The sequence below is a fragment of the Perca flavescens genome, chromosome 18 (genome assembly GCF_004354835.1).
Source record: "Perca flavescens isolate YP-PL-M2 chromosome 18, PFLA_1.0, whole genome shotgun sequence".
Taxonomy (NCBI): Eukaryota; Metazoa; Chordata; class Actinopteri; order Perciformes; family Percidae; genus Perca; species Perca flavescens.
The window spans coordinates 3,922,910-3,936,147 of record NC_041348.1 but is presented as its reverse complement, the minus strand read 5'-3'; the positions used below and the strand labels follow the sequence as shown (position 1 = coordinate 3,936,147).

Below are 13,238 nucleotides of genomic sequence, written 5' to 3'. Positions count from 1 at the left end.
GTATGTAAATCTTATATCTTGTACACTGTCAGTGTATTAATCCTGATTTGTTTTGGTAACATGTCTGGACTGCTCTAGGGTGACATTAGGGTGGACTGTCTGCTACATCGGTTGTAATTTACATGCACAAATGCATAGCCTGAGTGGCAATTCTCTGTAAATATCCCCCTGGACCTTAGAGAGAGAGAGACTCTCGATTCACAGGAGCAATAAAGACAGACACGCGTGCGACTAGGGTTTATTACTTTTAATCAATTCAGCTAGCTACAAAATGTCCACCACTTCACACACTGACAGGATACAGAGAGGGGTCTTTAATATTACATGCGTTGAGGACATCAATCTCACGGTTCAACCTATTGTGTCATTCAGGGCTAGGTATTTTAATTACCTTAATCTAACTACTCCACATTTTGGCGATTTGGTGTGCATAGCTCTAAAGTACAGAAGCAACAAAACAAAAAACAAAAACTTTTGTATGTATTTTTTTTGTTTCAGAGTATAGCTATTGTTATTCAATATTATCATAATTTCTTTTTAACCAATAACAAACCACACGGGGGAGAATAAACTTACAGATACAGTCGTCTTATAAAAGTAAGGTCTCTCAGAAATATGTCTTTGCTTTACATTGCAAATGTTTATTTTTATCTTTTTCAGAGCATCCAAAACCTATGTTACAGTACACAACCAGTCCTCATCTTTCAGCATGTAAATCAACATCTTCATCACTGAACTGCATAATCATTTAGAAAACAGGTCATTGTTTTATTTTTATTTTTTTGCAATACAACCCCAAGTCCTCACATTGTTTTCATCCTTATCTCACTTTTTTGATCCCTTTTTGCATTATTGTACAACGAGATGGTCACAGTCGGTAAATATATCGAGACAAAAAGAGTGGCACTATTGCAAACTTGCAGGAGTATGGAACGATCAACTGTGTCCTAATACTGAGCATGCGTTTTTTTGTCAATTTGCTACTGCCATGTAATCATTTTTTATATATATTTTTCAGACAGGTTTTATTTATAAGACTAAAATCTACCATTTGTCATGCAGAGAACGCACAAGTCACATCACTTGGAATGCAATGTCTAATACAGCTACGGAGAGAGTCTAGTTGCACATTGTCTAAACAAGAACTCAGTATGATTGCGATGAAGGAAAATGTACCAACGACTGCCTTTTGATTGTAAGTGCTCTTTGCAATATCCCGTCCATCTGCACTGTCCCTTAGGAAATCATGACTCATGTTTTTTACCATCAAGTCTTCTTCCTTTTTGTCCTGACAACACCAAAATGAGGAGCATGACAGTAGCCTAAATGGAATGACACAGTTTTACTAAGACGATACTGAGATACTGAAAAGGAAAAAGAATAAAAACAAACAGCTTGTATAGCATTCCTATTATATACTTGTCATCCAGAGCAGTGTACTTTTTATATATATATATATATATATATATATATATATTATATATGATATATGATAATATATGATATATATATATATATATATTTTGATTAAGAGAATTAAAAACTTCACAGGTGAGCTAGAGAGCCATCAAGTCAGCACTATATACAACCTTTGGAAAGAATGATATACGGAGTATAAGAAATCATCTTTTTACGAGGACAATCATCTTGAAAAAGCTCGACAGACGACACAGAACAACATTTACAATGGGGGAGGGGAGGTGATATGTGCATGTGTGCAAACCTAGAAGGTCAATACCATGATGAAAGCATATCAGCGCCTGTAGATGTGCGGCACGGGACGCCGGGACCATCGCGCTCGGGGCGCACGGCGTTTAGCCACTGCCCAGCATCTTTGTGGCGCGCTGGTTGGCCTCGTCAATCCTGGTCTTGTTGGAATCAGCCTGGATGGAAGGAAAAAGGGACAAAGAAGGAAGATAACAACATCAGTTTGCTTGTATTGACAGCCAGGGGTGTCAAACTCAATTTCTCCAAAGGGGCCACTCACAATAACCTGTCTCACAGTTTGAATACGCATAGAGTTTTGCTTAATTGCAGTTTGAAAACAGTTTCCTGTCTTTTTGGTTTGGTGAAAATTCAGGTGGGCCAAAATGTATTGTGGATGCGGGGCTTTGAGTTTGACAGGTGTGTTTTAAGGCTCTGACACACCAACCCGACGGCCGGCTTGAAACTGATCAGTCGGCTCCCTTCTCCCCGAGTTGGTCAAAAAAGTGCCTCGGAACACAGGAAGCGACACCAACTTGATAATACGTCTCTGTAATGTCGCCCAAAAAATGAAAACCGGAAATAATGGAACATCTCTCTAGACCCAGTAAACACAGAGCACGCTTTCGTCAGTCATTTTTTTCATCAGAGAGTGTTGATAGTAGTCAAGAAGGATCTTTGTTGTCAGTTCTCGCTGAACAGATGAAAATACGATGGCTATCGCTTATTGTGCACTGATATGCTAGTCAAGGGCTAGCACTCCACCAATCAGATTGGTCATTGAGTCTGATTGCCCACTGGAACACACCGAACAGACTCGAGTCACCGACCTCGCCAGACTGTCCTACGGCCGATAATCGGTTGGTGTGTCAGGGCCTTTAAGCTAAAGTATAGTATTCGGTACTCTGGCTTGGAAAAAAACAGTCCATCACATGCAGTTTAAAAACCTGATGATATTCGGTTTAAGGCAATACCCCGGCTTTTTAAACGCCACGTAAACACCTTACCCCAGCTAAAATCAGAGTTCTCATACCCCGGTTAACAGACCTAGATAACTCCTTTAGTAATCGGGGTATTTATGCATGTATACACCTTAACCGGGGTAACATCTGGTTACGTTATGACTGCGCATGCTTCATAGGTTATAACTGCTCCTCCTCACTCTGCCGTGGTATTTGACCCAGATATAGAAGGAAATAGTTGGATGCAACAGCGCCAAAAACAACAGCAACAACACAGGCTTTAAACCTTAAAACCCACTGAGGACTTCGCCATAGCAAGTACCATCAAGAAGATATGAAAGGTATTCCTTGTTCTCCCCGCGTTCCACATTATGGTGATTTGGACAAAAGTCAACCAGAAGAAAAAGCCTTTTTTTCCGACCAGGGTAAGACCATACCCTGGTTACTGCTGTGCATGTCAACACACTGACAGATGTGATGCTGGGCTGTAGCTACCATTGATGACATTGAGGTCATGATAAACTATTTACACTATACAGTATACTTTTGCTAACTTCATTTAAATTTGACAACTTTTAGGCCAACAAGTTAATAAAGGATTCATACATTCAATATGTATCTACAAGAATTGCAATCTGGCAGTGCCGAGAGAGCTTTGAAACAGCACGTATAATAAGTTATAACAAAACAAATCAAATGTTGAAAAAGTCAAACTTCTTTGTTTTTGATGGTCAAACTATCAAATATATTGGGTAGATATTGGAGATACTGGGAAACATGTGAATGAAAGCATTTCAAATAACCGTTTAAAAAAATCAGAGCAGTCCTGCACTCTACATTTCCTAAAATGTGTGAGTGTTAAAGAGACCTGACATAAATAAATAAAAAGACATTTTTGTGTTCTTACTTTGACGCTATTTCCTAATTAGATTCAGTGTGATGTTGAGATCTTTCCACCCTGTCAGAATAGGGGGTTGGCTTGCACATTCTGCACTCAACCTATTCAGCCAGTTATTTTTTATGCATATATTTGTTTCCGTGTTTATCAAATTCCACACTAGTGTTACTTATTGTGGCAAGATTTCTGATTTTATACCTGTCTTTTTCTATATCTGTTTTTCTACTTTTTTAACTGCTCTTTAATGTTTTGTGTAAAGCACTTTGAATTGCCTTGTTGCTGAAATGTGCTAAACAAATAAAGCTGCCTTGCCTTAAATAACGCTACAGTATAATGTACAAAAAAAAATGAATATAACCCTATAATAAATAAGATAAAATGCTATTTAAAAATCTAGATCTTCCCATGTGCCGTACCTTCTCCATGACCCTGTCGATCTGGCGGTTCTGGGTGTCGATCTCGTTGCCCATGTCCAGGGCCATGTGGCGCAGGTTACCGATGATACCGCCCACCTGCTCCAGATTCTCGTCCATCTCATTTTCCCGGGCATCATCTGTTACTCTAAACACACACAAACAAGGGCATATTTTAATACGGTGATGTCTGCATAAACACCAGGCCACCCACAGCACATATTGCCCTGTTGGCCAGGTTCAGGAAGGTGCTGGCTGCGTCTTAAATCCATATTTCACCTCTGACCCTTTACTTGTCTGAACTCAGACCAGGCATCTGGACACTAGGGAGGATCCTGTGCACAGCTGTGTATTTTGTATTTTGGTGCTGCATTTTATACTTTTTGTTTTGATTAATTAACGCTCAAATTACGTATATCTATTTTTAATGACATCTATCTTAATTTGCAATTTAAAATGACCAATTGAGATTAACATTTGTTACAAAATTTGGAACGGAATACACAGCATGTAGCATGTTTCGATACTACCGAGTATTGCCTGATTTCCAGCACTGGTCCAATTCAATTTACAGAGCAATATAACCTCCAAACACCATTGTGTCCACTGGAAGAAATATAGATTAAGAAAAAAATAAAAAAATAAAAATAATAATAATAATAATAATAATTATATATATATAATGTATCTAGGAGTCCCGGATACCCTGTTGAAAATCCCTGACATCGAACACTGGTTCTAAAACTGTGTTACAAGTACCACTGGTGGTACATGAGCTCCCTCTAGTGGCACGTGGATGGAATCTCTGATATATGTATATATATATATTTAAATAAATTAATAAAAAAAATATAATACTATGGAAATACTACAAATAAGTGTTTGTTTAAGTGTAATATTTTTGTTTCGATATCAGCTTGCTACATCACTATGTTCATGAACGGAGTGCGCATACATCCATAATTAGTTAAGAGATGTAATGACAAGATCGTAAGCAGAAGTATATAATGAATGGTTCAAAAACACTGCAATCGGGGCTCCAAACTTGAACTATTAGGAAGAGAAGTGTGGATGAGGAGGAAATGTGGACAAGCACAAGTGCTAGTTGCTTCTTAAGCAGCGGCGGTGAAATCTCCTCAGCTCTTGCAGCAGCTTGTCCGAGTTCCGAGGTAAATGGAACGCACTACATTTCTTAGCTGTAGTTAGCAGGAAGTGTTGTACTGGAAATCGGTTTAAAGGTGTATTCCAAAATTGGGGGACTTGCAAGGTTTAAACAAGAGTCTCCAGCCATGCTAGCAGCACTGTAAGGCTGTACTCTAAGCACAGCAGTGCGTTGAGATAAATGCTACTGTCAGCATGCTAACATGTTGATGTGAAGAAGGTATGATGTTCTCCATCTTATTAGTGTGTTAGCCAGCTAAGATAAAGCAAAAAAAGCCTGAGGCTGATGAACACAGACCGACATTTGCCATCCATTATGCCACGAGCATGGCTCAAAAGAGGATAGCCTGAATTTTTTGTCCTTTAGTTTGGGTCAGGTTTGGAAGATGCTAAATTCTCAAACTCCCAAAGTGTAACATCCAAGTGTGGAAATCACCCAAGCCTTTAAACTCTACAATATAATTTAATATGTTTTCTGAATAACAAATCCTATTCTCCATTCCCAAACTGAGATAAGCCAAATAACATTATTAAGGGTTATTTAGTATTCTATTTTCTCAGACTCTAGAAAGCCCCTCAACACAGAAAAACATTAAACTGTATGACTGTTTTTATGGGTTGTGGGCTACTTCCCATCATAAATAATCTGATTTAAAATTGGCCGTCTGCTCCTAACCAATTCAAACAATGTAAATTGGTTCAGTTGGCAAACTCAAACTGATTAAGTTTTTCGTTTTTTTTTAAACACTAAACCAAAAAATCTCCACATTTCGGGAAATACACATATTTGCTTTCTTGCAAAGTGTTAAATCAGAAGTTTGATACCACTCTCCTGTCTTTCCGGTCAATATGTAGCTAGAGCCAGAAGAGCAAGTTTAGCTTTACTAAAAGACTGGAATCAAGAGGAAACAGCTAGCACCTCTAAAGCTCACTAATTAACATTTTCTATCTTGTTTGTAATTCATTTGTGTAAAAACCACAAGTTGTGGCTTTACAGGGTGTTATGTGTCAGACTTTTTCTCGGCAGGAAGCAGCAACTGTTGTTTTTCACACTTTAGTTTTAGTACGGATTAAACAGACAGGTGACGTTGTAACTTTGTAATGAGGACCAACAATTTTTTTATGGTAAGTGGATTGTTTCCTGCTGTTTCAAGTGTTGTGGAAACTTTCCTCTTAGCTGAAAAAAAAAATACAAAACATGAATTTGCAGTAATTCAGAATCTGTCTTTTTGGAGCTTAAGCAGCTTACACCTTTGCAAATGCTGATCCCGCGTACTTGTCAGGCTGAAAAGAGATGACAGTTTAGATGAAGGTACTTAGTCTATACATATTTTCACCCTTGGCAGGTGTCCTTAAACACACCATGTTTCTTTCTGTCACAGTCTCTTTCTGTCTCTGTCTCCTGAGAATCAACCAGGATGAATTCAACAATTTGGCCTTTGATAACATTGGCTGGGAAGCTGAAGCCTGAAAACCCAAGGTTTTACACAGTATAGGCCTAATATAAGACAGTATACCATAATCATAGATGAATAAGGTTAGAAACTGCCAATATACAAGTCTTTATGCTAAGCTAAGCTAATGGTTTCCTGGCTGTAGCTTCACATTTACCGTACAGACATGAGAGTGGTATCAATCTTCTTGTCTAACTCTTTGCAAGAAAGCCAATAAGCATGTCCATCTTTCTACTTCGTGTGGGTCCCTTTCTGGTTCTCTTACAACCCAAAATGTCTGCACCACCTCCTGGGCACTCATATTCCTCTGATATGCATACCCACACCACTTTCTTCATCCTCATACTTGGATCTCCATCTTAAACCTCAATCTCCCCTCTTACCGGCGGATGAAGCCTCCACTGATGGCCATCTGTTCGCGCTCGTCCACCACGCGGGCGGGCTGGCTGGCCACCACCCCATCCTGGTTGTTCCCCCAGGCCTTACTGGCTCCGCTCTTCATCCTGGCCGCCGGCAGCGAAGAGGAGGACGAGGAAGAACAGTTACTAAACAGTTTGACCGAACAGATTCATCATTTACCTCAACCAGGCTGGCTTCCCATTAGTCAAATCTACATAGAGAGCCTTTGACTTGAGGTACAACATATATATATGTACATATATATATATATATATATCAGTATGTAGTGTGATCAGCTGACACAAAGGTGTTATTTGGTTTCATGCATCCAGCACATAAATATATGGTAGGGACTAGACTAAGTCAAGCAAAGCATAGCAGGCACAGACTGGTTGGTAGATTGGGTTTAGTACAGGCTCATTCTTTTGTTACACAATAGTAATGTGTGTGATGTTAATTCTTGTGAGAATAAAATATACTGTTCAGAATCGAGCACTAGTCACATCTGTGTGTTTTGTGTATCTAAGCATGCATTTCAATAACTTCAACATGTAGGATGACTCAGTGAGTACGTTTACATGCACACTAATGTTCCGCTATTATCCTGAATATGACAATATCCCGAATTTGAACAGGTCATGTAAACAGCCTATTCCATTTAGGTAGTCTGAATAAGGCCTTTTTCTAAATTTAGCATTTTACAATTAAGACAAATTATTATTTGTGTTATTCGTGTTATAGAAGCAATGTATACAGCGCGTTCAGAATATGGGTCTCAATCTGGGTTTTTACCACAGTTTACTAACTTTAACCTGCTTGTTTACGGCGTACGGTCAGCTCTGTGTGCTGCTATGGTTGTTGGACACAAACCAACCAGCCAACAGTTGTGGAGTACAAGAGATGCACACCCAAAAGAAAAGCCCACATCTCTGGTGGGAAGGAGAAACACACCTACTTTTAAACATTATGAAAGACTTGGGTATCAACAGGTTTATGGCTATGCACAAACATCGCAACGCTGTCAAGAACGTAGTTAAAGGAATGAAAGCGCGAGGCTGTGTTTGCAGGGTATAACCACTCTGCCCTTTTGCACGGCTGCATGAAAAAGGGAATATTTGTGTAATATTCATCTCAATTAGCCATGTAAACAGCTTAGTTGGAATATTGTCTTTTTTTCTGAAAATAAGGACAAAAAATCGGAATAATCTTTGCATGTAAACATAGTCAGTGTCTGACAATACCCTTTTCCTTTCCCTTTTGAATTTGTTTTTTTTAAACCATCCTACTGGCACTTCTGTGTTGTTGCGCCCCCCCACCCAACTCCCACAGTTAAATGTCCCAGTGTGACAGAAAACAGAGAAGAGACGAGCTTTCAGCAGACACACAACACAGAGTGTACAGGACTGTCAGAACATGGTTAGGAGGGACGACGAGTAATGCGAAGTACAAAACTGCCAAACGACAAAATGAAACAAAACAAGAAACTGGAGGGAGTCAACAGAGAATAACACCATGGTTAACTAACCCTAGGCCTACTGTAACACCCCCACCCTCGCTTATTGTTGTATTTTTATGTTTTCATTCCAGGTCCAGAGTTGAGTATTACATAGCGGTGAGGCAGAGGAGTGAAGCGAGTGATAAGGATAACACTAACACCTCCCATTGTAATCTGTGTCTGAGTGTAGAAAGTGTACAACAAATACAGCTGTGCTAACGCGATATGCAATCACAGCTCGGCTGCATGGCTTTGTAAATGTCGCCTGTCCAACTGTCCGATTCAGCCTCTGTTTTGGCACAAAATAGTCTCTCTCTCTCTCTCTCCTGAGAAAGGAATCTCACATCCATACATCTGTTTTCATCAGCCATTCAACACTACTCTGGCATTTCTTTGCTTGAATTGCAGCATCAGTTGCTCAGTTCTGTATAACCTTGGAGTGCTGTGTGGATGCACTCTCTGTATCAGGGATGGCGATGGCTCAGCCTCCTACACTGCTTTTAATAATAGAAATGGACTGAGGCGAGGCTTGGCTTAGCTCCCTGTCCCCGCTGACACACACCAGTGTGCTAAACACACACGCTACCCTTGTCTGAGTCCTTTTTCTTTTCGTACCTATTTCTTTTAAGCTTCCTTCATTCCTTAATATTGCACATACTCTCGTATCTCTTCTCCACTCCCCTCCCATCACTTTTCTTTCATTTCATATCCGGTTCCGTTTCCTTTGCAATTTGCTTCGTCGCAGTCTCATAATGGATATAATGCACTTCTCTAATCAGCTTTGCTGTGATTGAACTGAAATGATCTGATTAGATCATATGAGGATTGCAGATCCAGTGCTAAAACTGAACTCATTCTATCTAATTTATTCCCCGAGTGACCTGCAGGTTGAGCTATATCCACCAATAAAACAGAGGCATGAAGACCGCCAGAATCCAAAGGGCATTACTGTAAGTACCAGAAAAAAAACACAAAAAAAACCCCACCTAACTCTGATAGACAGTAAGCATGCTGAAGGGATTCAAAAAATATCCCAGCATGTATGAATTAAATCTGAAAGAAATCCAAAATAAATATGTCTGTTTTGGTGTCTTTCTAGCATCCATTTACGGTTGCATTCAGTTGGAGCTGCCTTCCCAGCAGGCTATCATGCCACTCTCTGATATGGCTGACCTACATGTGAGCGAGTTCCCGCGGGAGAGGGAGCTTAGCAAACAGTAATGTTGAACAGGATAAAGCCTGGATAAAAGCTTCTTTAGCACAGCGCTCTGCAGGAGAGGTGGCACTGCAGAGAAACTGCAGCAGAACCAGACGCTCGCCACGCGCAGCCATGTAAAGACACGGGCACCACAAAGAACATGCGCAGTGACAAGATGTATTCAATTACACATCAAACATGACTCCATCCCTGAAAACATCTCACTGCGCATGTGTGCTAACCCAGTTTCCAGCTCCCTCCTGTTTTTCTCCTTTGCTTTGAATGTGTCATACTGTCATTTTTTTTGTGTTCTCTGCCTTCCTTCTACCAATGACAAATTTGTCATGTAGCATTTCTTCTTTTCTCTTCTGTTTTGAACCATTTTTTTCTTTCCTTTCTAATTTAAGAAGGAGTTAAATTAACATATATATTGCCCTGCTTTTTTTTGCACTTAATTTGGATTCAGTCCAATCTACAGAATCATAAATTTTGGCCGTAATCCTAAAAGTGGCATACAACCTTTTTCAGTTGCAAATTATATAAAAGTATTGCTTGAGGCTACATCTACAATGCTACGTTTTCATTTTTAAGCGACGTTCTGAGACGTCAACACGAGAGTTTTAGCTCCGTAGCAAAAACTAATCTTCGTTCATATGAACACGTCTGGCAACACATATCACATGACCATTCGTATACAGTGGCCAAGTGCCGTTGTTAACAGGAAGCAGATTGTCTGACGTTACTCTGTGGTTGAAAATCATGGATGTATAAATTCAAAATACAGAAAATACTTCGGGGAAAGAACAACCAGGGGTTTATTTGCTTAGACCAACAATGAGGTGGAACTGTTGCCGAAAGGTATGCATGCCTACATAACCAATAAGACTGAATGACGGCCGTTGTTGTTTCCAAAGGTCTCCTGGGGTTTTCAAACCAAAATGGGGGCAAAAGTGTTACCAAATGTCTCTGTTTTAGGGGCTCAGAAATGCCTGAGTAGTGTGGACACGAGGCGTGAATAAAAACGTGGTAGTGTAGATATAGGCAGAATATTTTGCCAGAGTTTTCGACACTTTTGCTGTGTACAAATACAAAATCCCTTTTTGGAAATGTATGTTTTAAGCTCAATCAGTTTTCTTCTCTTGTTTTTTTTGTTCTCAGAGATTTTGACATTTTTCTAAATTAGACAAATTAATCCATTCTATCTATCTGCTGTTTATTCCCAGTTTACCAGAAAAAAAGCACCCAAGCTTTGCACTACTCTGCTAAATAAAACATAAACAGATCATTAAATCTTCACCATCAACATCATCAACATCACCTTCATTGTTGATATCACGATCTTAGCATCATCATGTGTAGCATTACTGTTATGAGTTGCATTGTCATGCATGGATGAGCATTCAAAAGGGTCATGCTCGTTAGTCATTCCATATCTTTGGCACTTGGTGGTTCCAAAATGGTGGTAGGGGGGTGTGGGGTGGGGGGGTGGGGGAGGCTCAGAGGGAAACAAAAAAAAGTACTTGTCGCCTGCAAAGAGGTGAGGATCTACTGGATGTTAGAGCGGTGCGGTGGTGGTAGAGATCATGCAGATGAGGAGAAGTGTCAAACAGTCCTGGACCAGGCTGACCAAAGGCATTTTGGGACCAAGATCACTGAATTCCAAGCTGGAGTCAACACATAAAAAATGATCTGAGTGCCAAGATGCTTCGGGAGCCCCAGCCCTGCTCTTTTAGATAAATCTTATATATTTTTTTCTTTTTTTAAAGTTGGGAAGGCCAACAGTTACAGTGATATCATTGTAGAAGTCCACTCTTCCCATCATTTTGCATTACCACTAGCGATGTAACAATACACTCAACCCACGATTTGATTAGATTCACAATTTTAAATCCACTTTTTTGAAATAACTAAATAAATGGCTAAACAAATCTCTTCAAATAAATAAACTATAAAGATGTAGTGACGTCTGAAGTCAAACAAGTGAAATCAAAAGTAGATTACGCCCTAGGCCGTTTTTTAAAATCTTGACTGGTTGTAATCTTTACAGATTTATATTGATTTTTAACCGATTCACAATGCATTGTTACATCCCTAATTACCACTGAAAGAAATTCCTCTTCAGAAGGAATCAGATCAACTGTTACAAGTGAGACTTCTACAATGGCTACACCTGCATGTAGATGACCTTCATTATACAGGTGTTTGGAGAAGTGGAAGCTTAGAGAATGGGGTACTTGGAGAAGGGCTCTTGGTAGAAGGGTGTTAAGAGAGGCACTTATTGATGAACCATTGGCTTAGGCTGAGTGGAGAAGAGTTTATGTGGAGGACTGGGCTTTTTGAGCTTGGCTTTATAGGATTTGGGTGTCCCCCAGTCTATTTGCAACATGTCTGGTTCGACTGCGCCCCACCAGCAGCAAAGAAAGAAGTGAGTTAGGGCATGGTGGTTACATGGCTCATGACAGTTTGTAATTTGGAAGTATCCGTAGCGATGGCCCAGACTGATTATAGGATGCTTGCCAGTCGTGGAGCTGTGAATACTGGGATACTGTATGTCTGAAGGCCAATCCAGGGGAGACATGTGCCCGCAATTATCTACAGTATGTGTCTGCGTATTGACTAAATTTTTATTCAAGTCGAACTGAAATTTAAATTCATGTTTGCTCAGAAATCACTTTATATATACACATGGTACATTAGTGTCATGAATTTTTGTTTCCAACTGACAATGTCAGTACTGCTAATCCGATTGGTGCAATACTGGAGCTGTTGCGATGGCTAAACTTATCTGTAAGGTCTGGCTATACCACCTATCTATTCTGGGATAGGGGGAAATAACACTCTGGCTTGTTAGTGTTTCTTTGCACCAATCACAACCGTCCTGAGCGTCGCTGAGCCCTAATAACGGAGATAGCGAGAGGGGTGGAACTACACTTTATCCCGACAATGTACATCCATTGAGCCAGACTATGATTTGAATAACTGGGTAACATATGGCGCACTCAGCTTACAGGACTACCAATTGCGGTGAGTTCTGGCCGACTGGTCAATTGCCACATTAACCATAAACCATAAAAAAAAGATCCAGCTAACATAAGCTAGCCCCCTCCTTTCTATAATGCAAGACAAGACGCGTCACTGAGTGTGTACAAACTGCTGATGATTCAGCAAGTGAACAAAAAGTAGTCTAAGTCTAGTGGGAATCAGCGCTAGTATTAGCAAGCTACACTAACTAGGCTATCTTCCACTTTCCGAGAGGGAGCTAGTTAGCATAGCTTGCTAGCTTTTACTTTGCAAGCGGAATACAAACTGAAGCTACGCTAACTAGGCAATATTTACTTTCCGAGGGAGCTAGTTAGCCTAGCTTGCTAGCTTTCACTTCGCAAGCAGAATACAAACTTAACAGCATGATGGGTCCTCACAAATGTTGAATGTTGTAAAGGGACAGGCATCTTAAATCACTAATGGCACACGACCAACGCTATGTGGACTAACAGCGTGTCATCCCTCAAATGGCTTGAAGCCTAGACGCTGTTTCTGAAAAATAAGTAAAAAAA

At 40.0% G+C, this 13,238-nt stretch overlaps 1 protein-coding gene across 2 annotated transcripts in view; it reads right to left on the bottom strand.

Moving 5' to 3' along the window:
• Window positions 1-246: 246 nt before the first annotated feature.
• Window positions 247-13,238, bottom strand: part of snap25a (synaptosome associated protein 25a) — a 52,250-nt gene continuing 39,258 nt past the window's right edge. Inside the window, exons 6-9 of one of the 2 annotated variants that reach the window (XR_003694921.1) lie at window positions 6,976-7,095; window positions 3,981-4,125; window positions 1,739-1,883; window positions 247-1,322 (exon numbers count right to left, since the gene is read on the bottom strand). Coding sequence is in view for 1 of the 2 variants with exons in the window: in XM_028605941.1 (XP_028461742.1) it covers window positions 1,815-1,883; window positions 3,981-4,125; window positions 6,976-7,095 (334 nt within the window). In the remaining variant the exon portion in view is untranslated. Of the gene's footprint in view, window positions 1,884-3,980; window positions 4,126-6,975; window positions 7,096-13,238 lie in introns of both variants that reach the window. The other variant, XM_028605941.1, reaches the window with a different exon arrangement.